Source organism: Saccostrea echinata, unplaced genomic scaffold (assembly GCF_033153115.1).
Source record: "Saccostrea echinata isolate AGI-Se365-2 ecotype Australia unplaced genomic scaffold, CSIRO_AGI_Sech_v1 ptg000056l, whole genome shotgun sequence".
In the NCBI taxonomy this organism is placed as follows: domain Eukaryota; kingdom Metazoa; phylum Mollusca; class Bivalvia; order Ostreida; family Ostreidae; genus Saccostrea; species Saccostrea echinata.
Genome location: NW_026889805.1, coordinates 16,023,836 through 16,050,504, shown reverse-complemented (window position 1 = coordinate 16,050,504; position 26,669 = coordinate 16,023,836). Strand labels below are relative to the sequence as shown.

General features: G+C 33.4%; 1 protein-coding gene across 3 annotated transcripts in view; it reads left to right on the top strand.

Moving 5' to 3' along the window:
- The window catches only part of LOC133173030 (epidermal growth factor receptor-like), a 70,188-nt gene that overhangs the window by 21,682 nt on the left and 21,837 nt on the right, over positions 1-26,669 (top strand). For 2 of the 3 annotated variants that reach the window (XM_061307913.1, XM_061307911.1), the window contains exons 2-9: positions 13,463-13,825; positions 15,718-15,861; positions 16,394-16,477; positions 20,428-20,546; positions 22,314-22,455; positions 22,956-23,063; positions 25,386-25,497; positions 25,852-26,019. In XM_061307913.1, the coding sequence (XP_061163897.1) occupies positions 13,463-13,825; positions 15,718-15,861; positions 16,394-16,477; positions 20,428-20,546; positions 22,314-22,455; positions 22,956-23,063; positions 25,386-25,497; positions 25,852-26,019 (1,240 nt within the window). Of the gene's footprint in view, positions 1-13,462; positions 13,826-15,717; positions 15,862-16,393; positions 16,478-20,427; positions 20,547-22,313; positions 22,456-22,955; positions 23,064-25,385; positions 25,498-25,851; positions 26,020-26,168; positions 26,375-26,669 lie in introns of all 3 variants that reach the window. The other variant, XM_061307912.1, reaches the window with a different exon arrangement.

Genomic DNA, 26,669 nt, shown 5'->3' with positions numbered 1-26,669 from the left:
AAAAGAAAATTCTATGTTGTCCATGAAGAAACGTGATGATTAGTTATTGTTATGGATGGCATTTAGCTCTAGATCTTTGGAGGGGCTTACTGACAGGTTGTATGACTGAAGCTTGCTGTCTTTCTGTACACACTTTGATTGGTACAGCTGTGAGGGGAGGTTGTTAGCATTTGGTAATGAGCCACAGATCCCAGTTTTTTACCTAGTCTTCTGTAGCTGTAACTCAAACTTATAGCAAGCAGTATACCAACAGCCAAATGTATTGTGCATAACAACTTGTTGGCACTTTCACTGATTGCTTAACAATGGCTGCATCGTGTAAATTTTACCAGGTGTATATTTCAATATGATGAAAAATTTTCTTCTTGTTTTTAAGGTGAAGTTTTTTTCATAGGTATTGTGAAGAAAATGTTTTCCTTTATTCATTTCAAATTAATTTGAAGCATTAAGTAACTGAAACATTGATTATTTCAGTGAGACAGAAATCTATGAGGCAGTGATGAGAGTAATTTGTTAATGTAGCAGACGGTAAACAGTATTTATCACATCAAAGCTTATTCCCTCCAACTCAAATGGTAAAACGCAAACATTTTATAAGCCACGTGACAGTCAACATTTTCTTCTTGCAACAAAATGTTATTCGTTCTAAGTTTTAAAAGTTTCTTAGGATGGCATGAAAATTTCATTCTGAAACGGAGATAGAAGAATTTAAGACAAACCTAGCTAGCTTACAATAGCATTTATTGGCCATTTTCCATCCTTAATTTTACACTGTGAGAGATAATGAGTACTTTTTGTCTTCTTTAAACATCCATTTGGCTAAAAAGCATTAATTGCGTGGCAGAAATAGGAAACATCATCCTTGAAGACTTGTTTCAATATTTAATGACCAAGACAGCTAACGAACAAGCTGGAACAGATCCATTGTAGAATAGCTTGATAAATTTAGTGCTTCGAAAAAGCTACCCACTCAAGTGAATATTGTAATATTTGCACATAAGTGTTCTGTTCCACATTATGTTGTTTGATATATTCTGGACAGAACAAGAGGATTGACACAGCTATTTGAATTGCTGATGTGGGTCTCTTAACTAGATGGTTATCTGAGATCCAGTCATTTTGGATGTCAACTAAGATTTGCAGTAATAGTTTAGCTTTGCATTAGGATGATGAAGTTGACTACCACTTCATACATCAACCTGAATTTTAAGATATTAGTGACAAAAAAGAAAAAAATGTGTAGGATTTGATCATAGAACAGAGGTTACATATCTTAGTATTTAGATAATGATACTGTAATCTAACATCTTTACTTCTTGTCAAGATTTCCATACAAGTTCATAATTTTTATTCTTATGGCTTAATGCAGTTATTAGATAAAATCTTTAAGAAGTGCTAGCTTCTCAATAGATTACTTTGTCTCTCTTAAAATTAAGAAAAGGAGCAGTTACTAGATCCACCACATGTAAATGAGATCTATCGAAGGAAGCACAGAAGGGGATCAAGTTAATATGAAAATGTATTAAATAATGAGAAATAATTACAGTCAAACCTCATTATCTTGAACTCAATGGAACAGAGAAAAAACTTTGAGATATCGAGGGTAAAATACTTAAGAAATACGTGGTAAGGACTTCCAAGTCACTTTGACATATCCACGGTATTCGAAATGTTTGTGTTTGAGATACTGAAGTTCAACTGTATTTTTCTTTATAAACTTTTAAAAATCACAGTGCAACATAATTACATTGTAGTATGTAAAGTACTTTCATTATTGTTTTTGAATGCTAGTTTGTAAAAGAACAAGAAATTTTATGCAAATGATTTTATCAAGATGAAAAATATGTATATGCTGTATAAAATGCCAGTGATTTTAGTGAGTTCTTAAAGGAGGGGATCTTATTATTTTCAGATTGAAATCAGACATTGGTAATGAGGATGGGGGGAGGGGGGGGGAGGGGCTTATAGGGGCATGGATGGTTAATGGGGTAAATACAGTATTATGAGTTTGAGTGAAAACTGTGTCAATCTGCTTTTAAATTTTGATGGATTGTGTCAAGTTTACAAGGAACAGTGTTTGAATTGCTGACCCAAGTTCTACATCATCTGATATTTAATGAAAATTGCATACACCTGATACCCTAAGGTTTGGTAATTACAAAATGTATTTGCAAATCCCTAATTATATCCAAGTCAATTTGTCTTCCTTAGACTAATTAAGCAAAACAGTGTGGTTGCCAAGGGCTTAGAGTTGGACTGCATTTGATTTTCAGGAAAAGTTCCAAGGACTGTTTTTCTTACTGCACCATTTTGTTTGATAGATTTATTGAGCAGAAGTTGATTGGACAGTGAATAGGATAAAACATTTCATTATATTGTAGATAAACCAGATTTTAGTAGACTTGTACAAGATAATTTGTAGGCTTTAGGTAGATGGACTTCAGATTAAGGCATCTATCTGGATCAATAGCCGTATCTCTGATTCCAATACCCCAAAGCTCAATATGCCTTGTCCACCATGAATTTATGGATGAACAATCAATGTATGCCACATGGTAATGATAAAATGTTGAGGGCTTGACCATGGTATTATTGCTTGTCAGAATTTATAGGTGATTGTTTTAATAGATAATGTCAATTATTATGCTGGGAAAGTTGGGATACCCATCCTCAGACACTTGTCAAGTCAAATGAGAATCATCTTTAATTTCTGTGTTCTCTGACTCGGAAAAATAATTTTATTCATTTTGAGAATATATCATATGTTACTGATAGTAGTTCTTTTGTAAAATTACATGAACAACACAATAAAGAAAAAAAAATGAAATTTAGGCAGTGAGATTTCTAAGTGTAATTTATTTTTTATTATGGTTATTTTTGAAATTTTCACATGTTCTAAAATAGAAAAATGGTATTTCGAAATAAGCACGCATGAATGGGTGTAACCAAGAGGGAGGAAGATGATAAGAGATTATATTGATGTACCATTGTCTTCCTGCCTTTAACACATTCAGTAATTAGTGTTAATTGGATCTAGGAAGAGATGTGTTGCTTCTGTCACTAAGTAATACAGTCTTCAAGTTACACAGTCTGGCTTCTATCTATAATTTCTGCACAGTATGTTGTAATACTTGTATTTTAAGGTATAAGCCATTAGCTCAAAATTGTGAAGGTTTTGGGTGTATATGAGAAGGAAGGTGCTAGATAAAAGTTGTATTTAAGCAAAGTACAAAATATCATGTATTTAATTGAACCATGGCATTTAATTGGTACATGATATGTACTGTAATCATAGAAAATTTGACAATGTGTAAACATTGACTAATAATAATCATCAATTTTAAATGTCATGTTTCTAATCATCATTTGATTTCTATGATTTAAAAATTTTGTGATTTGGCCCCGTAAAGATATATAAGCATTCTGATTTTTTCATAATTATGCGTTTGGTGATTCTAATCTTTTGGGCAGTTTCAATTTTTAGCTCTACTGGTCAGAGACCAGAAGAGCTTATGCGATAGTAAGGTGTCTGTCGTCCGGCCGTCTGTCTGTGTGTCCGTCTGTAAACAATTTTTCAAAATGCTACTCCTCCTACAGTTTTGGTCTGATTTCAACATAACTTGGCACATAAGTAGACTACACTAAGATACATAATTCTGTATATCGGTTTTTTATTTCAGTGAACAGTGTTGCCATGGTTACTAAAAATAGAGATTTTTGGGAAATACTTTCAAAACGCTACTACTCCCACAGTTTTGGTCTGATTTCAGTATAACTTGACACATAAGTAGACTATACTAAAATACATAATTCTGTGTATTGATTTTTAGCTCTACTGGTCAGAGACCAGAAGAAGTTATGGGATAGTAAGGTGTCCGTCGTCCGTCTGTCTGTCTGTCCGTCTGTAAACAATTTTTCAAAACGCTACTCCTCCTACAGTTTTGGTCTGATTTCAATATAACTTGGCACACAAGTAGACTACACTAAGTTACATAATTCTGTGTATCGGTTTTTGATTTCAATAAACGGTGTTACCATGGTTACTAAAAATAGAAATTTCTGTGAAAAACTTTCAAAACACTACTCCTCCTATAGTTTTGGTCTGATTTCAATATACTGTAAACGTGGTTGTTTTGACGTGTTGAAAAATTGACGATTTTTTGTTTACGAAAATTGACGAGTGTTAATTTTGACGAAATATTGAATCAAGAGTTATGTATCTTTGATTTCACAAGATTAAAATAAAAATGAATACAAAGAACTCCTCAAAAACGAGTTTCAAAACTGGTACTCAGAATACGTTCGCCAGAAACTACAGAGGACCAAAAACTTGATGGAAACATTGGCATAGTTGACTTAAGAACGTCTACGATTAAGCCGGTCTTTGCGAAATTGACCCTGAAAGTTCACAATGTTACACGTAAGGACTGTGACTTCTACAAGCGTTCTCATCAATAAAAATTAATTTTGCTTGTAAAAACCATGTACAGTGTATAAGATTTGATTGAATTAATTGCTCGTTTGTATTTTGTTTTCATTACACAAGACCGATTGCCTGAGGTAACAAAGTAGGTCAAACACGGTGTGATAATTACGCAAAGTTAGAATGTTGTGACCGTGGGTAATAATAGTATATGAGATACTCAATGGTTTTTAAAACTGTGATTATACGTTTTCATAACTATTTCCAAAAAAATTAAACAGTAACTTTGATCTAGTTTTAATGGGGGAAGCCGAGAAAATTAAGCGGTCAAGTTGTAGAACGGTCAATGTATGTTGTGACGCTATATATATGATGTGAAGTTTGACGAGTGGAAATTTTGACGAGAAAAGAAAAAATCGTCAATATAGTCAAAATTAGCATGTCGCCAAAATTTATATGTTTACAGTAACTTGGCACACAAGTAGACTACACTAAGATACATAATTCTATATATCGGTTTTTGATTTCAATAAACGGTGTTGCCATGGTTACTAAAAATAGAAATTTCTGTGAAAAACTTTCAAAATGCTACTCCTCCTACAGTTTTGATCTGATTTCATTATAACTTGGCACACAAGTAGACTATACTAAGATACATAATTCTGTATATCTGTTTTTGATTTCAGTGAACGGTGTTGCCATGGTTACTAAAAATAGAAATTTCTTTGAAAAACTTTCAAAACGCTACTCCTCCTACAGTTTTGATCTGATTTCATTATAACTTGGCACACAAGTAGACTACACTATATAATTCTGTGTATTGGTTTTTGATTTCGATGAACGGTGTTGCCATGGTTACTAAAAATAGAAATTTTCTTGAAATACTTTCAAAATGCTACTCCTCCTACAGTTTTGATTTGATTTCAATATAACTTGGCACACATGTAAACTACACAAAGAAACATAATTCTGTATATCTGTTTTTGATTTCGATGTATGATGTTGCCATGGTTACTAATAGAAATTTTCTTGAAATACTTTCAAAATGCTACTCCTCCTACAGTTTTGGTCTGATTTTAGTATAAATTGACACACAAATAGACTACACGAAGATTCAAAGTTCTCTGTACCAGCTTTGGATTTTGATGAACGGTGTCGCCATGGTTACTAAAAATAGAATTTATTGAAATATTTTCAAAATGCTACTCCTCCTACATGTTTTGTCTGATTTCAGTATAACTTTGCATACAAGTAGACTACACAAAGATACATAATTGTCATTATTGCTTTTTGATTTTGTTGAATGATGTTGCCAATAGGTTACTTAAATCGAAATTTCTGTAAAATCATTTTAAAAGGCTACTCCTCCTACAGTTTTATTCTGATTGCAATAAATCTTGCCACAAAAAGAGACTAAACCAAGGATCATTATTCTATTTATTGCTTTGCAAAGTTTCAAGTCCAAGTGGTACATTTATCTTCCTTTATAAGTACAACCAATAGAGCTACAGTCTCGTCAGAGACTTCTGGTTTAAGATTAAACATTTTATTTCTTGCAATATTGGTAGCACAGCTGAAAATTGCAAGGTAATAAATTGTACATTACCACAGAAAATAAGTATTTCTATAAACTGTATTAGACCATAGTAGTTTCCCCTCACCAAATTTCAGAAATGGAGAAATCATTTCAGTCTATAACCACTATAATAAAAAAAATCCTAGATTTTCATTCCTTCCCACCCCTGAGTTTTCCTCCAACTTGATTTTTTGTATACTCCTCCTGAAATAGCTGGGGCATATAGTGTTACAACTTCTTTTAATTTAATTTTCAAAAGCTTGTCTATATGAGGCAAGAAGAAATGCTTCTGTAATTGTGTGTTATCTGAATTGACAATTGCTAATAGTTAAAAGATACTGAAATTGCAGTTTTGGGAATCACTTCTATAATGGTTCAGCTTCTGATGGGGTTTTGATGTAAGTTTCTTAAATTGTTTTGGATGACAGACAAGTTTCTTTGGTTTATCTTAAAGCATCTTGTAGTTAGGAATAACTATATCACCTGTTTGTGAAGATCTTTATCTCATGTATAGCAAAACACACAGTGATAGTTATCCTTTCTAACTCACTATCTTGGCTTCAGTACCCATAATGTTGCTCCTGTATCCACATAATAGATCTTGTGTGTAACACCCAGCTCTTTTGCTCTGATTTTTTTTATCACTTAGATATCAAAGATCTATTGCTTCAAAAAGGGTTCTGTGCATTGAAGAATAGGAAAAGGTCTTCCAAGTTCCATTCAAGGTTTCAGCACGTGCCTTATGTCAAACTGAATTCAACCCACCTACAATGTCATATTGTACTCACTCAGCAGGGATGACATTTACAACTGATCATGAATTTGGCCTCAGTTGAGTTTCATGAGTGCTATCAACAGACTCTTGTATGTCTGGAGTATGAAAACATAAATAAAGCGCTACTGTTTAATATTATCCTGAAACAAGTTGCAAGAAACTCCCATCAATACCATGATAAACCTTGTGTGTTTGGTTCTGTGTTGGCTACTTTATCAGCAGCCTGTAAATTTTGTAAGAAATTTGAGCTGTTGAAGAATATTTCATGTCTCTGTCCAGGGGGAACTCTGACAGGACATGAGGAGGAGCTGTATTCTTGAAAATATGATTCTACAAATTACCTTATAAAGTTTTTCATAAAATTTAGAATAATTGCTGCAGTTTCAATCTCTTGTTTAACCTCTTGATCCCTATCCCTTCCTTAGTGTTTTTATGGATATGCAATATACCTGACGAATGTTATAGTAGTTTGAAATTTCAGGTTTGAGTGAAAAGAAATAGAAATGTGTATGAAGTTAAGGTTTCAATTCATTCACACATGACTTGAATTTCTTTTACAGGTGAATGTGTAATTGTGAGAATATTTTGAAGAAGGTCATTTCATGAAATAAAACAATTTTCTTTGTGTAATGTCATTTACATTTAAGAGATGCTTATTTCAAGCACATATTAAATATTCTCCTGACTTTCTGAAGATTTTATCATGTAGGAGTTTTTCAAAGATTTGTTTCTGTGCATATTATTTTAATAAAGATTTACTCATATTGTGTCAACATGTAACACATCATTGGACTATTTCAAATAAAAGTATATCACCAATACAGAATAAACTGTAATTTCCTATCATTTGTTAGATCTGTTTTACTGTTTTGCAAGTAGCACAGTGGTGGTATACTGTAGATCAAGAGCTCTAACCAAAAGGTTTTTCGAAACTTAAACTTATGTAACTAACGTAGTTAAGTTTTTAAGACTGTAAGTGTATCCTATTAAAACTAAAATATTCCATCTATTATGCTTTTTCCAAATGGTGTACCTCAGTCAAAGACACACCATACTTGTTTCTTCAGGTATTTTAATTAAACAATTTCTGAGCTGCATGTTTGATTTTCACCTCCACTCCTTTTGCACTTGCATTATTCACAATTTGAATGAGACAGACATGTTGTTTGTAAAAATGTATAGTTCTGAGTGAGACCAGTTCTGAATCACCTTGTAAATGAGGTGGAATCCAGATGAATGCCTGAATCACCTGGAAGAAGTCATCACTATCATCTGGATGCATTGATGGTCCCCAGTCCATATGGCAGTTTTGGGATTTTTTATTTATTTTGTTGATGTTTACCCCTGATGTAATTCAGATCATATGGTGCAAAAATCTTTTGGAGAAGTTCAGGTGGTGCATATTTGTTCTTTGCCAAAAAGTTTGGGGAAAAAAACTAACAGAAGACCATCATCATTCATCTGAAATACTGCAGAAAGTAAGCAGTAGATCTGTACTGTGATGTCTTGCATATTTGAAACATCATCACTGAATTCCTGGTGATTATTGTTATTTTCTCTTTGATATACAATTTTGATTACTATTTGGAGGTGATAAATGCTGACAGGTGCAAAGTCTAATCATTTTTGTTGCATCATTGCTCACAGAGAGAATTATGTCTGTATGTATAAGGATGCATATCGGTGATCTACATGCAGACAATACAACATTGTTATTTTAAAAAAACCCCATAAATCTGATTTAGCTAAATGGAAAAGATTTTGAAGTCAGAGAGTTGGAAGGGTTGCTAGACAGCAGCCCCATCCTATGCAGTGCTGACAGACAGACACCTGTGAAAACCTTTAAAGATCTTCAATTTTATCTCTACATCTTCAAGTCTATCAAACTGTAAACATCTGCTGCAGACACCATACAGTTTTCAAATTAAATAAAATCTGATGCATTCTTTGACAAACATAAAATTGCCCAAATTCTCCAAGATCTCTTAGGATTGATTCCTCCGAAGGATTGGTATCATATCTTAAGGACTTGCTTCATGATGATTTTTTTTTTTTTTTTTTTAGCTGTAACACATTTCATAAACTGTTAGCTACATTCCAGCAAATTTTGGTTTTGGGATTTGTTGGAAATTGAAAAAAAGCAACATGCTGATAATTCATTTGTACACATGGCTTGAATTTTACTTCATAAGCATTTAAAAGATTATGATTTATCATGGTGTTATAGTAGTTTATTGAATTTATTTATTTTTACAGTTTGAACAAGCAATAATTTTTTTTATTAAGATTATGCGTTGAGGTAAGGTGCCCACAAATTTTGTCAGTGCATTTGATTTACTGCATTGTCTGTAGTTGGTACATCTGGTGATTGTGGAAACCTTCTAGAACAAAGTAAATTTTGGATTGATGGGTGCTGATAAAGACAGGTACATGTTAACAGTTTGTCTGATAAGTAAGGTGTAAAAACTTTTCATTAAGACAAACATTTCACCTGTCAACATTTTGATGCCTATTCTGCATTGATGGATTCCTCTCATCATTTCTTCAGTAAGAAATAGGATAACTGCTTCCTTCTGTCATTTCCAAATGCATTCTTCACGGTGTCAGTATGTCTGTTATTTGCTTATTGAGGAGGTCAGAGGAGAAGTGTTTGCCTCCCTTAAATAAATTTGGAGGTGTTTCTTTGCCAATGGCTTTTCTTGGATGCCTGTGTACTTTTACCAATAACTGGAATTGGGCCACAGGCTTTTTACTACTACATGTACCTTAATATTTTGTGGATTTGACAGAAAAACAAACATGATTTGTAACTCATCACTTGATTTAATGACCCCATTTTCACTAATGTAGGGAAGTTATTTGATATGATACACTATCTAATCATTGGTATATAATGTTATGAAAGGGAGAGGATGAAGATATAAATTTAAGCAATTTATCAAACTTCAGCAATGTCAGGCACCTGATTATATTCATCAGTGGCCATTTGAAACATTTGGCTGTCAAATACTTCATTATATCACCCTAGAACTTGATAGCCAAGAAAGTGGATAGTGAAAAACAACATCAGTGTTAAGATAAGAGAAATTGTAAGTGACTTTTTAATTGTGAAATATCTGTGAGGTACATATTTTAGAGAAGTCCTTACTAACCCAGATTATTAAGATGTGCACTGGTGCTACCTGACTACAGAAAGGACACAAATTCATGAACTGATTATGTAGAAGTTTTTGATAAGTATTATCTCCCATTTTTGAGTTGGAGGTCTGTGGATTTAGGAAGTAGAGATAATGATGTAGAGTTATTCCCTTTTTTGTGTTTCATAATAACTAATGACTATTGATTTTGAAAGGAAATTTAAAAGCAAAATGTAAGTTAAGGACATTGGCAAGTCAGGGTTTTCCGGAGAAAAAAGGTTTAATACATGGATTTTTTCGCTTATAAAATAGTGATTGAGAGTGATCTCCCGTGTAGAATTCTCTAAGCGGTGAAAACCAATAAAGCGTATGTCACAGAGGTAAACATAAGCACGTGTATCTCCTTCAACCGGTAGAATCATCTATACAGCAAGAAAGAAAAGCTGTAATGGCTTTGTTGTACATTGTATTCAGGGACAAAGAGTCAACAGGTCATTATTTACCATAGTTATGCTCAGTTTGCTGGAAAGGGCAAAGATGTGACATATGCTGAAAGGTAGGTCGACCATGCCGACTGAGAACAGTTCTTAGGTCATGTGAAGGAATCGGCATTTAGTAACTACGAATAAAAGTTAAAAATAAATCCATGACAATATTTTTATGACAATGTGTTTCAATCCAGTCAATTACATGATAAAACTATCAAACAGTCTCTTGACCAATTTTAGCTGTTAAGGGACGCAACTCAAAAATAATGATCGGTGCCGGTATATCCATGTCTTGTTTCTAAATGTACATTTTTAGCCAAAATATCTAGAAGTCATAGGAAATGAAGATACAATAATGTATATAATACAAAAGCTGTATGAAATAAATGGGTTTTGAAGAAATATTATGGTGAAAAATTATGTAGGTCTCTTTTATCAACATTTTACATAGGAAATGCATTAAGAATTGTGAAAACACGAATTTGACAAAATCTAAAAAAGAATGATGGATTGGTAGGTAAAACGATCCAGAATATAGCCTGTTTAGTACATTTAAACCTACTCAAAAGTTCTTGAAAAATTCTATACAATAACCAGGAACCTTGCCAATGTCCTTAAAAAGACCATTTTTGTATGATGCAATGGTGGTTACACCCAGGGAACATGTATATGGAATTTAATTTATCTTTGAGTGGCAAAGTCATTACTGTAACAATGTATCCAGTTTTGGTAGAAGGTCACATTATTTTCCTTAAATAGAATCAGCTCTTCAAGATGTATTAAATGCTTAACTTGATTATCATTCAATACTTTGTGTGTTGTGTGCTAATCACTTTCTGCATTTTGTTACATTTTTGAGGACATATTGGGTGTTGAGAGAAAAAGGTATGATACATTTTGACAATAATGTTTAGTCTGCTATGATTTTTTTACCAGAAAGCCCAAGGGCTAAGAATTTCCCATACCAATATCACTTCCAATTAAAATAGTCTTAGAATAATATTAATTTTCTGCCTATGTAAAACTTGCAGCTGGTCCCCCCATCATAAACCAGTGTTCTTCCTGATCATTAGTGGATAAAGAAAGTCTGTATAATTCTCATCACTTCCAACATCAGCCATTACCAAGGGAGGGAACTGGGTATCATATTTTTCCATCAAGTCTTCTCTTAATCAGTGGAAAGTTTTTCATGTTTGATTTTATCTGCAGAGGAAAGTTGAAAAGATTTGAGACATCAATTTTTGGGTATATCCCGATTTTGTGTGATAACCCACTTTAATTCGTCTGCAGGAGAGGAGGCAAAAAAAAAAATATGTATTTGCAATCAAGCTTTGCCCAGCAAGATTTGACATTTATCTTTCCTTTACTAAACATTTCTTCTTGGAAGCTTCCCAATTTCAATTTCCCTATCATTTTAATGGTCAAAAACTGCATTAAAACACCCTGATCTTGTTTCACTTCAGAAAGTGCAATACGTGGATGCCTGCAACTTCTTGCATGAAGATAATATGTTTCTCAGAATTTAATCTCTCCTTGCTTAGAAAAATTGCAGGTATTTCATTGACATGAACTCATTGTCGGTCTACCATGGTCAAAGTTTACTTTGGTATCTTTTTTGGACTTTTTTTTTTATAGTAAGCCTTTCTTGATTAAGAATTTGTTTTATGATGAAATAATATACACAAAATTTATTTATGGTTAAAGGAAAACAAATTGACAAGGTAGAGAGGTAGAATAAATTTGTTTGGGCTTAGATTCTATTGTGGGTAAATCAATTTTTATTGTATCAGTATACAAATTGCTACAAACTCTTGGAGCATTAGGGGCCTATAAAAGAGAGAAATGATAATGGTCTCTGACTCTCCTTCACTATAAATCTACCCTAAGGCTATAAAGTTTTTCTTACACACTTGTCTGGGATTCCATGAACCTCAGTTAAATTAGACTTTCAGAGATGAGGCTTACAAGTCTATCCCCATGTTTTTTGTTGTACCTTTCTTTCCAATTTTATTGAATGAATGGAGAAGACAGAGTTTATTTGGATGTTGGGCATTCCTCTGTGTTAGCGGAGACAATAAAATCACAGTTTTGATTAATTAACCCTGCCAATCGATAGAAGGTGATTAGTTAAATTGCTTGCCCACACACAACAAACATCACAGAATGCAGGGAAAGTGCTATTAAAGAAAGGGAAAAATATGACAAATGTAAAACATAGAAATTTTATATGCAATAAATGAAATAATATGCTAAAAATTAAACCTTCGTGTTATCTTCGTCTTGTGTTTTTGAGCACTGTTTGACCTAGAATGAAAAAAAAAAAGATGTTGTGTAAAGATGGAGCTGTTTCACTCCTAAAGTATTGACAAAATACCAAGCTTCGAGAGAGTAGGGTAGAAACAAGATTCATCTAAACAATTTCCTATCTGATTGTGTTAACCTAGAGGTCTAACTCTATTACTCGCAAATGTAACAATATTAAACATAATTTGATTGAATGGACGGGCTGGATTCAAAAATCGAAATTATTTTTATGTAGTTATGTTCCTTGCATTGCATTAATACACTCCATTAGTTTGTGATATTTCTAATAGATCTCAGAAATGCTGGATACATGTAGTTTTGTTTTACAGTGCTTGACAAGCACCTGTATGGATAAGAAGCTTTTGTATCACTAGGAAAGGGTGAATTCTGATGGCATAGATATTTGTCATTAAACAATCCTAACATTTATAACAATTAATAAGGCAAATAAAATAATGAAACCATAAATCTCAAAAGGAGTGGGTAAAAGTGATGACGCAGAAGTTTGTAGGGTCCTGTTTGTATAATTACTTGTGGCATAAATTATCTAATTTAAATGCTTTGCATCCAGAATTTGACATATTGAAGATGAAACAGTCTGATTGTATTTATTTTAATTTGCGAATGATTTTTTTTTTCATTCAAATTTTTAAAACATTTGTTCAGCAAATTACATAGTGTTTTATGTTTAAAGTCTTATTAAAAAGGACTAAATTATAATTGACATAGAAAATATTTTTAATTTTCTTATCATTTCAGAGGTGTGTCGGGGATCATCAGAAGGCTTAAGTGCTAGTGGAGCCAGTGATGAAATGCGATATAGAAAACTGAAGCAACGATATGGAAACTGTACCTATGTGGATGGAAATTTAGAAATCAAATTTTTAGAGCAGCCTAATTTTAATTATAATTTAAGTTTTTTATCAAATATTGAGGAAGTGAGTGGATATGTTTTAATTACCTCTGTGACAGCAAAGTATTTACCACTCACTAAATTAAAAATTATACGTGGGAATGAGTTGTTTCACTATAAGAACAACAGCTACAGTTTATTTGTGGCCTTGAATCATGATGCAGGTGGAAAAGTTGGATTAAAGGAACTGTGGTTTACCAATTTATCAGGTATAGGATAATAAATGGAAAGTATATACCAGTATACTTGCTAGGAAATTAGACCTTCAGTATTGATGCCTAAGTCATTCATCTTTCAAATAGATATATACTGGAGGGAGTATATTGATATCACCATTTGTTTGTTTGTTTAATATCCAAGAATTTTTTACTCATATTGAGACACCACCACTTACGGGTGGAGGGCTGCAAATTTAGACCTGTACTTGGGGCTTACAGCCTTTGAGTAATGTTGGATCTTTTTCATGCCAGAACCTACTGTCTCATCCTAAGGATGAGACACACCATGTCACACAGTGGATTCGAACCCATAACAAGGATCAACACTTTCCTTACTCTCTGACTCTAGAGCAAACACTCTAACCACTGCACCATGCATGCAACGATATCATCATTTATGTAAATCTATTGGTGCAAAAATTATGGTAAGAACAGGATTTTGGACATCTGCAGATGCTTTATGGAACACGTTCTTTATTTGCCAAGTTTAGCATTACTCAATTTGATGTACATAAGTACCCACAGCTAGGGAAGCCTTAAGGCATATATTTCTTCACAACATATCGCAGCTAGTATCCTATAGCCAAATTTGAATGCATGATGCATTAATGTGATTTACAAAGTAATATAGTGCAAAGAAGCTTTGTTTTTGAACTCCAAAGATTGGGGGCCTTTTTTGAAAGTAAGCTGAGGCAAAATTGAAAAATTACTGAAATACTTTTAAGTTTCATATAAATTGATAGAGAAAGAGGGGGGGGGGGGGGGTAGCAAGAGTGAAACTTGGATATTTTTAAAATGAATCTGATATTTTTTAGCTCACCTGAGTTGAAAGCTCAAGTGAGCTTTTCGATCACAGTTTGGCATCCGTCTGTTTGTCCATCTGTCTGTAAACTTTTCATGTTTTCGACATCTTCTAAAGAACCACTATGCCAATTTTAATCAAAGTAAGCACAGAATATCCTCTCATAAAGGGGATTCTAAATTGTTCAAATGAAAGGCAAATCCCACTTCCAAAGGGAGATAATCAGTAAAAGGCAAAAATAGGGTGGGACCATTAAAAAAACCTTTTTAAGAACTGGTGAGTCAGGAAAGGTGAAACTTGGGCCACAAGAAGGGATTAAAGTTTTACATTGAAACATTTATGAAAAATCTTAATCTCCTTCTCAGGAACCACTGGGCCTAAAAAGGTGAACTTATGTGGAAGCTGCCTGAGGAAGTTTAGATTCTAAATTGTTCAAATCATGACTGCCAGAGTTAGGATGGAGCCACAATAGGGATGAAAGTTTTATATTAAAATATATAAGAAAAATCATCTTCTCAGCTAGAACCACTTAGCCAGAAAAGGTGAAACTTATGCGGAAGCTTCCTTAGGAAGTGTAAGATTCTAAATTATTCAAGTCATGGACCCTGGGGGTAGGGCGGGCCACAATAAGGGATCAAAGTTTATATTGAAATGTATTAGAAAAATCTTGAGAACCACTAGATTAGAAAAGATGAAACTTAGGTGAAGGCTCTTTGAGGAAGTGAAGATTCTAAATTATTCAAATCATGACCTCTATGGGTAAGGTGGTACCACAATAAGGGATCAAAGTTTACATTGAAATGCATAAGAAAAATCTTTTTCTCAAGAACAGCCATGATTAGTCATATTTATTTGGAAGCATTCTCAGGTAATTTAGGTTCAAATTTGATCAAATCATGACCCCCAGTGGTACGGTGGGGCCACAATATGTGATCTGAGTTTTACATAGGTATGAACAGCAGGGCCAAAATGACTCGAGTGAGCAATGTGGTCCATAGGTATCTTGTTGAAGTGTGTATTGTATTATTAATAATGCATGAATAAGCTTTTCGGAAACAATGATTTGATTTTTTTCTTCCAGAAATAACAAGAGGTGATATTTATTTTCACAATAATGATCTGCTGTGTTTCCATGACACCATTTTATGGAAGGATATTAAGTTTAACCCTAAGTACAGGGTTAATCATAAGACAACAAATACGAATTCTACAGACAGCAAAAATTGTAAGTTATTGTACAATTGATTCTCTTCATTCAGCATCATTTCTTATTTTTTAAAATCAACAGATAATTGGAAGCTGTGTTTTCCATCCAGATTGGCATATGTTGAAATAATCTCAGACCACATGAACGATGTTCATACCAATAGTTTGTTTGAATAAAAAGCATATATGAGATTTAAAAGTGTAGCTTCTAAAGCAAAATAAAAAAAAAGACATCCATGTAATAAGATAAATTGGCATAGTTTTAACAATGTTCACATGTATGAAAATTGGTTGATCCTGCTTCCTAGAATTGCTTTGGCGATCAAAAGGTGTAAATATATATTGTGTGTGTGATTCTTCATAGGATAAAAAGTACACATTTGATAGCTCAGAATAATGTGTGTTTTAGCTCACCTGAGCCAGGGTCTTTATTCCCTTTGACTTATTTTCGATATTTTCATGAGCAGTTGTATGCTGAAATATCTAATTTTGGCTTAATTATTTAATTTTTTTTTAAATTTAGTTTGTTAATGAATTGCTCAATTTCATAGGTCCTCCTTGTGCTCCAGAATGTTTTGAGGAGAAGACAAACAGTCGCCATTGTTGGGGAAGTGGACCGGACAAATGTCAGAATTGTGAGTATTGATCAATATACATTGTATTTTTACAATGAAAACAGTAACTACTGAAGTGTTGATGACAACACCTGATCCATAATCTTATATCACATTGCAAAACAAGACACTGAAAGTCATTGAAATGATCATTTAGAAACTGCAGTAAATTCTTCACACAACCCTATTCTGTGATATGCCTATTAATTAAAACAAATGTTGATGTAATTGAAAAAGATCCAGAAATCAACCAAATAAAGCTCATTTTTAGCTCACCCTGAGCTGAAAGCTCAAGTGAGCTTTCCTGATCACCCGTCGTCCATTCATCCATCTGTAAACTTTTCACATTTTCAACTTCTTCTCAAGAACCACTGGGTCAGTTTTAACAAAGTTGGTACAAAGCATTCTTGGGTGAAGGAGAGTTTAAATTGTTAAAATGAACGACCAAACCCCCTTACAAGGAAAGATAATCAAGAAAAGACAAAAATAGGGTGGGATCATTAAAAATTCTTCTCAACAACCACTGGGTCAGAAAAGCTGAAACTTATATGGAAGCGTCCTTGGGAAGTGTAGATTCTAAATTGTTCAAATCATGACCCGTGAGGGTAGGGCGGAGCCCACTAGGCCAGAAAAGCTGAAACTTATGTGGAAGCATCCTGGGGTAGTGTAGATTCTAAATTGTTCATATCATGACCCCGGGGTAGGGCAAGGCCACAATTGGGAATTCAAGTTTTACATTGAAATATACAGGTAACTCTTGATGGCTCGAACTTCAATCTCTCGAAGTTCTTGATCGCTCGAAGTGAGTCTCCGGTCCCGAATTTTTCCCCTATATAACTAAGCAAATTTACTCTTGATTTCTTGAACTCTTGATCTCTCGAAACCCTTGATCCCTCGAAGTCAAAATGCAGTCCCACTATGCATATTCTATTAGAATTTACCCTCGATACCTCGAAGTGGCTATGTGTACGCAAGCGTTACATAATTTACACCTTTACCTGGACATTTAAATGACCCCAGGCATTAGACCTGGTCTTGAGGAACGGGATGTTTATTCAGGTGACACTTATATTGCTGCAAGGTGACAATTGATTTATAATTAATTATATTTTGCCTATATGCTATTAAAATAAATATCATCGACTGTCTTACGATAATTTAGAGACGCAGAGTCAGTGAAAAGTAGTAATTTATTAAAAGACAAAACACTAATTTAATTTTTATTTCGAGTCAGTGTCAAAGTTAAACGAAATATGAAAAAGCAGAAACAGCCTCAATGTCAATATGACGACTATTATTGGACAAATACTTGCAGAACTGCGTTCAATGATCATTTTTGGAATAGTCAGTGCTATGTGCGACACTGTAAAATATTGTTTTCATGAAATGACGATATACATTTTTTGCTTTAATCAGTTTATTGAAATATTCATCTAAATTATGAAAAAATACCGCTGTTTTATAAAAAAAAAAAAAAAAAAAAACGTGTAAAAGGTTAGCACTGCATGAAAATCATTATATCGGGTAAGACTAATTTTAAAACCTTTCAACAAACCTGGAAAATTGCGGAATCTTGAAAACTCAAACTCTTGATTACTTGAAGCTTTTCCTCGGTCCCACGGACTTCGAGGTATCAAGAGTTACCTGTATAGGAAAAATCTTTAAAAATCTTCTTCTCAAGAACCACTGAGTCAGAAAAGCTATAACTTATGTGGAAGCATCCTGGGATAGTGTAGATTCTGAGTTATTCAAATCATGACCCCTGGGGGTAGGGCGGGGCCACAATTGGGAATTCAAGTTTTACATTGAAATATTTAGGAAAAATCTTCTTCTCAAAAACCGCTGGACCAGAAAAGCTGAAACTTAAGTGGAAGCATCCCGGGGTAGTGTAGATTCTAATTTGTTCAAATCATGACCCCCGGGGTAGGGCAGGATCACAATAGGGAATCCAAGTTTTACATTGATATATATAGAAAAAAAATCTTTGTCAAAAACCAGTGGGCCGGAAAGCTGAAACTTATGTGGAAGTATCCTTGGGGAAGTTTAGATTCTAAATTGTTCAAATTTTGACCCTTGGAGGTAGGGTGGGGTCACAATAGATATTACAAGTGGGGAAATCTTGTGAAGAACAGCAGGGCCAAAGTTACTCAGGTGAGTGTTGTGGCCCATGGGCATTTTGTTTATGGAAGGAAATCTTTTAAATCTTCTCAACAATAACATTGCCATAATTAGTCATCTGGATTTCATAAATCATTTACCTACTCAGATCACCTGTAACACAAAACTTGTCACTTTTGATGTCGTAAGTTTATATACCCGGTACTAATATTCCTACAGAATTAGGATTGGAAGCTGTAAAATTTTGGATGGAAAATTATCCCGATGTACTAAATGACAGATTCCAACAGAATTTTATTTTAGAAGCACTTAAATTAGTTCTAGAAAATAATTCATTTGCTTTTTCTGACCATCATTACCTTCAAACTAAGGGAACTGTAATGGGGACGAAAGTCGCACCTACCTATGCAACATTAACCTTAGGTTATTTAGAACATAAGTTACATGAACAATTATGTTCTTTGTGGGGAGTAGAATCTGCTTATAATATACAGTCTAAATGGAAAAGATTTTTAGACGAATGTTTTATCTTATGGGATGATGATGTCGACAAATTATTGGAGTTTTACGATCTACTAAACCAAATGAACTCGGATATCAAATTCACGATGGAAACAGATGATACGCAAATGCCATTTCTCGATGTTCTTATATCAAAAGATAATACCAGCTTAAATACGGATATATACTATAAGCCGACAGATACACACCAATATCTGCATTTCAGATCGTGCCATCCCCACCATACTAAAACGGCTATACCATATAATCTCACAAGAAGGATCTGTACCATTGTGAGCAATATTAATACGAGGGATATCCATTTGGAGGAATTAAAATTGTATTTATTGAGCCAAAAATACCCAGAGCAACTGGTAGATAATAGTATTATGAAAGCCAAGGAGTGTGATAGAACACAATTACTTTCAAACAAATGACGTGCGAAGGACGGAGAAACAATACCCTTTGTTCACACGTACAATCCGAGAAATAAAAACATCAATTCAATTATTTATGAATTAAATAGCTTACTTAGAGAGGATGAACAAACGAGAACTACATACAAAAACTGTCGTTTTATCAGCAGTAAACGTCAGCCCAAAAACCTTAAGAGAATACTTTGTTCCTCCCAATTCGCTGACCATAATTATACAGTGTCAAAGTGTACGGACCCTCGATGCGGCACATGTGACTACATTACAGAAGGGACGAGTTATAATTTTAACGGGCGTGAATTTAAAGTTAATGCCAACATGTCATGTGATACGAAAGATGTCATATACGCCATCACATGTCCTGGATGCAAAGAATATTATATTGGTAAAACTGGCAACAGTCTCCGTGCCCGTGTACGTGTACATAAGCAACACATCAGTACACCTGAATATAGACAAATCCAGTTAAGTGCACACCTGGAAACTTGTGGAAAAAAACGACTTAACATTTTCCCTTTTTATGAACTCAGATGTGCCAGTGATATCCAGAGACGGGAAAAAGAAAAACATTTTATTTGTATTCTAAAGCCAAAGCTTAATAGTCTCTTATAAACTACCTATGATTTTCCCGAACTTTTTCATCATCATTGCAGTATTTTATCTATGACGTCACAATATAGACATTAAACGTTCCGCTTAGTTTAACGTCATAATCATTGTTACTATGTTACCGTTGTATACATTTTTGTAATGTAAAGCTTCTGAAGATTTTTAATGAAAGCGCTAAAGCTTTACGGAGGATTCTTGTGTTTTCTTTTTATATTTGTTTAATATATATATATTCATTTATAAGCCAGGAAAAAAAATGTTGACTCAGGTTAGCCTTATTGTCCATGGACCTCTTGTTGCATTTTTCAGTGATCAGAGAACTTTGTCATCCAAGTTGTGATACTGGCTGTTTTGGAAAAGAAATAAATCAATGTTGTCATAGCCAGTGTGCTGGAGGATGTTATGGTCCAAGGAGCACAGATTGTGTGGTAGGTCACCCAATGAGTGGATATTATTAAGTTATTATTATGTAGGAATCACATGAGGGCCATCATCATTTTTTCAGCCCTTCAGTAAGAACTTTGTAACATTTCTTACCCCAGGAGAAGGGGGGGGGGGGGGTTAGACATTTTTTTTTTCTGAATTCCTATTTAATAACTGTTATTATACCAGAAACCATCCTGGTTTATTAAACTATTACATATAAACCACTAACTTCTTAAATTAATTTAAAAATTAAATGCTTTCTTTGGTAGTTAGTATGGGAATCAATGTTACAGCTGTTGCAGAAAAAATACATAACCTGCCAACATAATTGCAGTTTGATAACCCCAACTGCTGCACCTAAAGTTACTTTTATGGATTTTATTATATACCCAAGAGTGTATCACTCAATTTTACTGTAGACTTCGTACAATCACGTGACGGTGTGATTCGACTTTCCGGATCACCACACTGTGGTTTTCTGAATCCATATCACCCCTCTCTGAAATTGATGACGTAGTACACAGAAACATGACGTTATTTTTCATGCGCATCAAAAAGTTCCTAGACAAAATGCTTTGTTTAATGGAAAAATCTTATATAATTGATCTCAAAAGTTTTTTAAAACTATATTTTGCTAGTTGTAAAGGGGTATATAATAAATTTATCATTATAACAGTAACTTGATCCGAAGAGCCGTATCACGTCTTGTTGACAGGCGCGGATCATCAGATCAAACTCGACGCTTTGCGTCTCGTTTGATCTGATGATCCGCGCCTCTCAACTCGACGTGATACGACTCTTCGGATCAAGTTACTGTTATAATAATGTATATATATCATATATATGCATGTATATGTGTGTGTGTGTATGTGTTTATTTGTATGTAATCTTTCATTCAGAACTTTCTATCTTTTCAGTGTATGCCATCTGGGCCCAAAATTGGAAAATAAAATTATCTATCTTATCTCATACGGGTTATGTAAATTTTTTTCTGCAATAGCTGCAACATAGATTCCCATACTAACAAAGAAAGACCTTGTTTATATTTTCATCTATATATATCGTATAAAGAAGGTTAAATATTGTATTACTGTATGTACATACAGGTGACTCTCGATGGCTCGAACTCCCTTCAAAGTTCTCAATCTCTCGAAGTGAACCTCCGGTCCCGTTTTTTTCTTTATATAACTAAGCAAATTTACTCCTGATCTCTCGAACTCCCGATCTCTCGAAGTTCTCTTTCTCGAGAACCAAGACCTTGGTCCTGTTACACACATTTCATTGTTTTTTACTCTCTATCTCTCGAAGTTTTTGATTGCACATGTATACACGCCAATCAAGTGTAAAATCAATTATATATAATTGTCTTTATCATTTTTTTGATGAAGTCGCCATGGTTACTAAAAATAGAAATTTTTGTAAAATTCTTTCAAAAGGCAACTCCTCCTACAGTTTTAGTCTGATTGCAATAAATCTTGCCACAAAAAGAGACTAAACCAAGGATCATTATTCTTTTTATTGCTGTTGCAAAGTTTCAAGTGCAAGTGCTACTTTTCTCTTCCTTTGTTACAAGTACAAACCAGTCGAGCTACAGTCTCACAGAGACTTCTGGTTAACCTTATTACGTAATGTTTGGTGTTGCTGCTGTAAATAAAAGTACAGTCAATTCTTTAAAGTATCATTTTGAAATGTTTCCTCTCCTGTAGTTTTATGGGATCTGAGTTTAATTGTACTGTTTGTTATTTGTAGTTACATTTTATATTTTTCAGGCTTGCAAAAACTTCTACAATGAAGGAATGTGTGTTAATGAGTGTCCAAAACCCAAGATATATAATAGATTTACCATGCTGCTAGAAAACAATCCTGATGGAAAATATGCATACAAATCTTTATGTGTGAAAGAATGTCCAGGTATAAACTCTCTCATACTATTAATATAACCCATAAGGTTTGATTTGAAATTATTCATTTATAATAAGGGGGGAAAATCATGAAACCAGTATTTAATTGTTTTTTCAATGGAACTAAGATAATGTTATGTATATAGAGACATGTAGGTTTGAGAAAAGAATTATTTGTAAATACAGATGTGATAAATTTTGGAAATATGCTTTCAATCTTAGGTGTTAATATGTATACATGCAATCTTATTAACACCAGGCTTCTAAGATCCACTCCCTAAACTCTGTCTGATTTTAATAAAAATAGAGATATGTTCTGCTGGTTTTCTAAGTTACAAATCACACTATCATTATTCATGATTGACATAACTAAGGAAGAGGAAAATATAATTACTGAAACAAACTTTTTGACTTCTAGAGTAGAATGATTGGATATTTAGGATTTGTTTTACGTTTCAAAGATGGTATACATATTTGTGCTTGTTTTCAATTTTATTTTATTTGTTACAGATTATATGTTGAAAGATGAAACGAATGCCTTGTGTGTTAGGAAGTGTCCAGCAGAATACTACCCAGAAAACAACACTTGTGTACAATGTCAAGGAATTTGTCCAAAAAGTGAGTTAATAAGCAAGTCTTTTAAGTAGGTAAAAAAAATAAAGTAAACTGGCATTATTATGCTTGATAAGTAAAGATAAGGCAACTTTTGTGAAACTGAAGCTCAGTAACTTTCACCCATGTTGTGTACAAATTGGTATGTGTGTTATACATGTATTAACTACAGTGGTTCCCGTTTTATCGAATAGTCAAGTTGTCAGCCTTGTTTTATCCGAATAGCCGAAAATTAGAATAGCCGATTGCTTCATACCGAGTCCAAAGATAGATGCATAGAGCTACATGTATTGATAATACATCGTAACAAATTTCCAGCTTGCACATTCGTTTTCTTTTGACATGTTTACTTAATGACTTTACTAAAAATAATTTATTTTACTTACTTATGAATTTAATATGAAATTTTTTTTCAAATAAATTGACGTATAGAATATATTCTTTGATAGTTATTGCCATCTTTCTTCAGCACATGTTTACATTCCTTCTTCGATGGTCGCCATTTTGGAAACGGAAGTAGACTAAATGCTTGACTAATAACCGTAAACTATTTTTCCCTGCATAGATTGTAAATTAAAAATAAACAAAAATATTAAATATATGTAATTGTTTCGTTTTTATTTGTTTCTTTAATACGGTTGCGTATTTTATACTGTGTGTGAGTTTACCAGTCTCGTTCTTGTCTGCTGAAGAGAGATTTTGAGAGCCATGTGGAGAAAGATGGTATGAATTTTGAGACGTATTTTTATAGAACGGGCCATTTATTATTTTTACCATAAATTTTGCACTGAAAAGTGAATAAATATTAAGCCAATTGACCAAGTTAAACGATTGAATAGGCTTATTTCATTATCCAAGTAAATTGTCATACACAAGCTAATCAGTTTAATAAATAAATTTTACGCCGAAAAAATTGCAGATAATTGTCATAATTAACAAGTGCATCATTGAACCCAAGCTGATCACCACAACTGTAATCAAAACATATCTATTTACTATGCCCACTATTGACACAGGTAAGGTGCCTGTGTGCGTCCAGCCGTAACTAATCCTCTCATTGTCGTACTCAAGCCAGTCAAGGTAATTGGTGTCAAACTGTGTAAACAAAGGCTTCACATACGAAGTTGGAGGTGTGAACAAGGTGCTGATTATCAAAAAACACTATGATAGTCAAAATTTTTGTATCGGATAAAACGAAATTCCAATATTTTCTCATCAGAATATCAGGTGAAATTATTAATAAATATATAAGAAATGGTTTTGTGCTCTGATATTATATTGAAATAGCCGAAATATTCGTTAAACCGCTATCCGATAAAATGGAAGCCACTGTATTTATTTTCTACTAGGAACACTCAATGAATTTAGACACAGGAAACTCAAAAAGTGAAGTTGGTCACAAATAAGCAATTGAAAAATTTAGTTATATCACTTGTCTTCAGTAATTTTTTTCCAACTGGAAACATGATCTTTTTTAAAATATATGGTATTTAATATAGGGTTAATAAGTATTTCTATTTGAGTTCATGTTAATGGAATTTGTTCATGCTATAAGAAAAGAAAAAAAGTGAAACCTATGCTTTTTAAAATGAATCTCTGTACTTAATACATGTATTTAGATTTGTGAAACATACTTCACATTATTCAATAGATAAATAAAAACAAAAACAAAAGCCAAAAAAAAAAAAAACACAAACAAATCAAGCAAACCAAAAAAAAAAGTTTCTCAGTGCAAAAATTTCAAAATTATTTTTTTTTAAGTCAGTGTTATCTTTTGTCAGTCAACAAAATGATGATAACAACTGATTCATACTTTCTGTATTCTTATAGCAAGCGCAGCAAGCTCTTAAAGCAACGCCTGGGCGAAGAGAAAATTTGGATTTTGCACATTGACCCAAACAAATTTTTTTCCACAGTAACCTGTGGTCCCGTAATGCTTTGCGAATTGCATCTCACCACAAATTATGATCTCGCGGTAGCAACAAAAGTTCAACAAAAAATAAAAGCACATTGATTTAATGGATATTACAGAAAATACAGTAGATTAAACATTCTTCATTATAACTAGCACTGTGCTTGATTCGATTTGGTAATGCAACTTACATACGATGTCATGTGACGTCAGAGTCTAGATTGACTTACCAAATGTCACACGTGGTTTGAAGAGACAGATTTAAATTAAAACTGAATAGGTAGTTCTGGCTTGATAGCATCTTTGATATAATTATTTGATCTTTCAGTCATTTTCAATAAACATTTTGAAATTCCTTTATATTATTACCCATTTTATATGTGTCTTTTTTATTTGTCATTTCTTTCTGTTGATAGGATGTGACGGACTGAAAGCTGATGAGTTTTTGTCCAGTCAGAACATTGACAGATTTCAAAATTGCACTGTTATTGATGGGAATCTCAAGATTGTTCAGACAACTTTTGATGGGTAAGTGAAAAACTTTTTGTTGATTTTTTGTTCAAAGTTCTGTACTTATTTCAAATTGATTTTGGCCCTTTGTGGGTTCTACAGTAATCATTCTAGGCTTGTGCATCTGTTGGTTCATTGTTTTTTTTTTAAGCTTAATTGTTTTTCCCAGTGGAGCATTTTCAATGTTCTGTATAAGTGCTTGGCAGAATACCCTCAAGAATATACAATGTAAATTTAATTTAAAGAATGGTAAGAAGTTCATATTTACGTCACTTGAGTCATTCGAGATACTCAGGTGACCCTTAAGGCCATGGGCCTCTCGTTATCTAATAAAGTGTGTTGTAAATTTGTATAATTAGACTGTTTATTTAGGGATAACTACCAGAAACTGAAAGGTTTGAAAAGAGAGCAGTTAGATGTTCTGAAGACAGTGAAGGAGATAACTGGTTATTTAATGGTACAGGGAGGAAACAGCCAAGAAATGCCTGATCTCTTTTTTCTTTCTAATCTGCAAATAATTCATGGTCGTGAACTAGACATGTAAGTTCAAATGGCTTTGTGTACGATTTTAATTTGTTAACTTCTTGTTTATTTTTTTCTCAGAAATCATAATTTGGTTCTTTTTAGAAGCATTATTTAATTCATAATGGCATATTGTCTTAATATTCAGATGACTTGTTCTTTCACAGGCATACTGGGGTAGCCCTAGGAGTTTTTCAAGTACCTCTCATTAGAGAACTAGACCTTCTTTCTTTGAAAAAAGTTTTAAATGGAAAAATTTTAATAGGAATGAACCCAAACCTTTGCTATGTTAAGCCAGAAATGTTTATGAACATCGTCGACATCAGTTCACAAGCAATTTTTATTCAACATAATAAGGACCCTGAACTATGTAGTATGTATACGATGGAGAAAATTATAAGAATGCTAGTGTATAACATGTAGCTCTGAAGCAGTTCTCTGATCACTGCAGATCACTTTTTGAGTAAAATATACTTTTAACTTATTTCATAGATAAATTTCTAGTTATCTTAATGAATTTATTAACAGACCCAAAGCAAATTTTAAAAAAAAAGGTTATATGTAAAAGATTTCTGCGGTGATTTAAAGGTTTGCTTCATGTTGACCAAGATCTACTGTTGATGAGTGAATGGGTAGTGCAGACCTCCTGGCAGATATGTTTAGAAAAC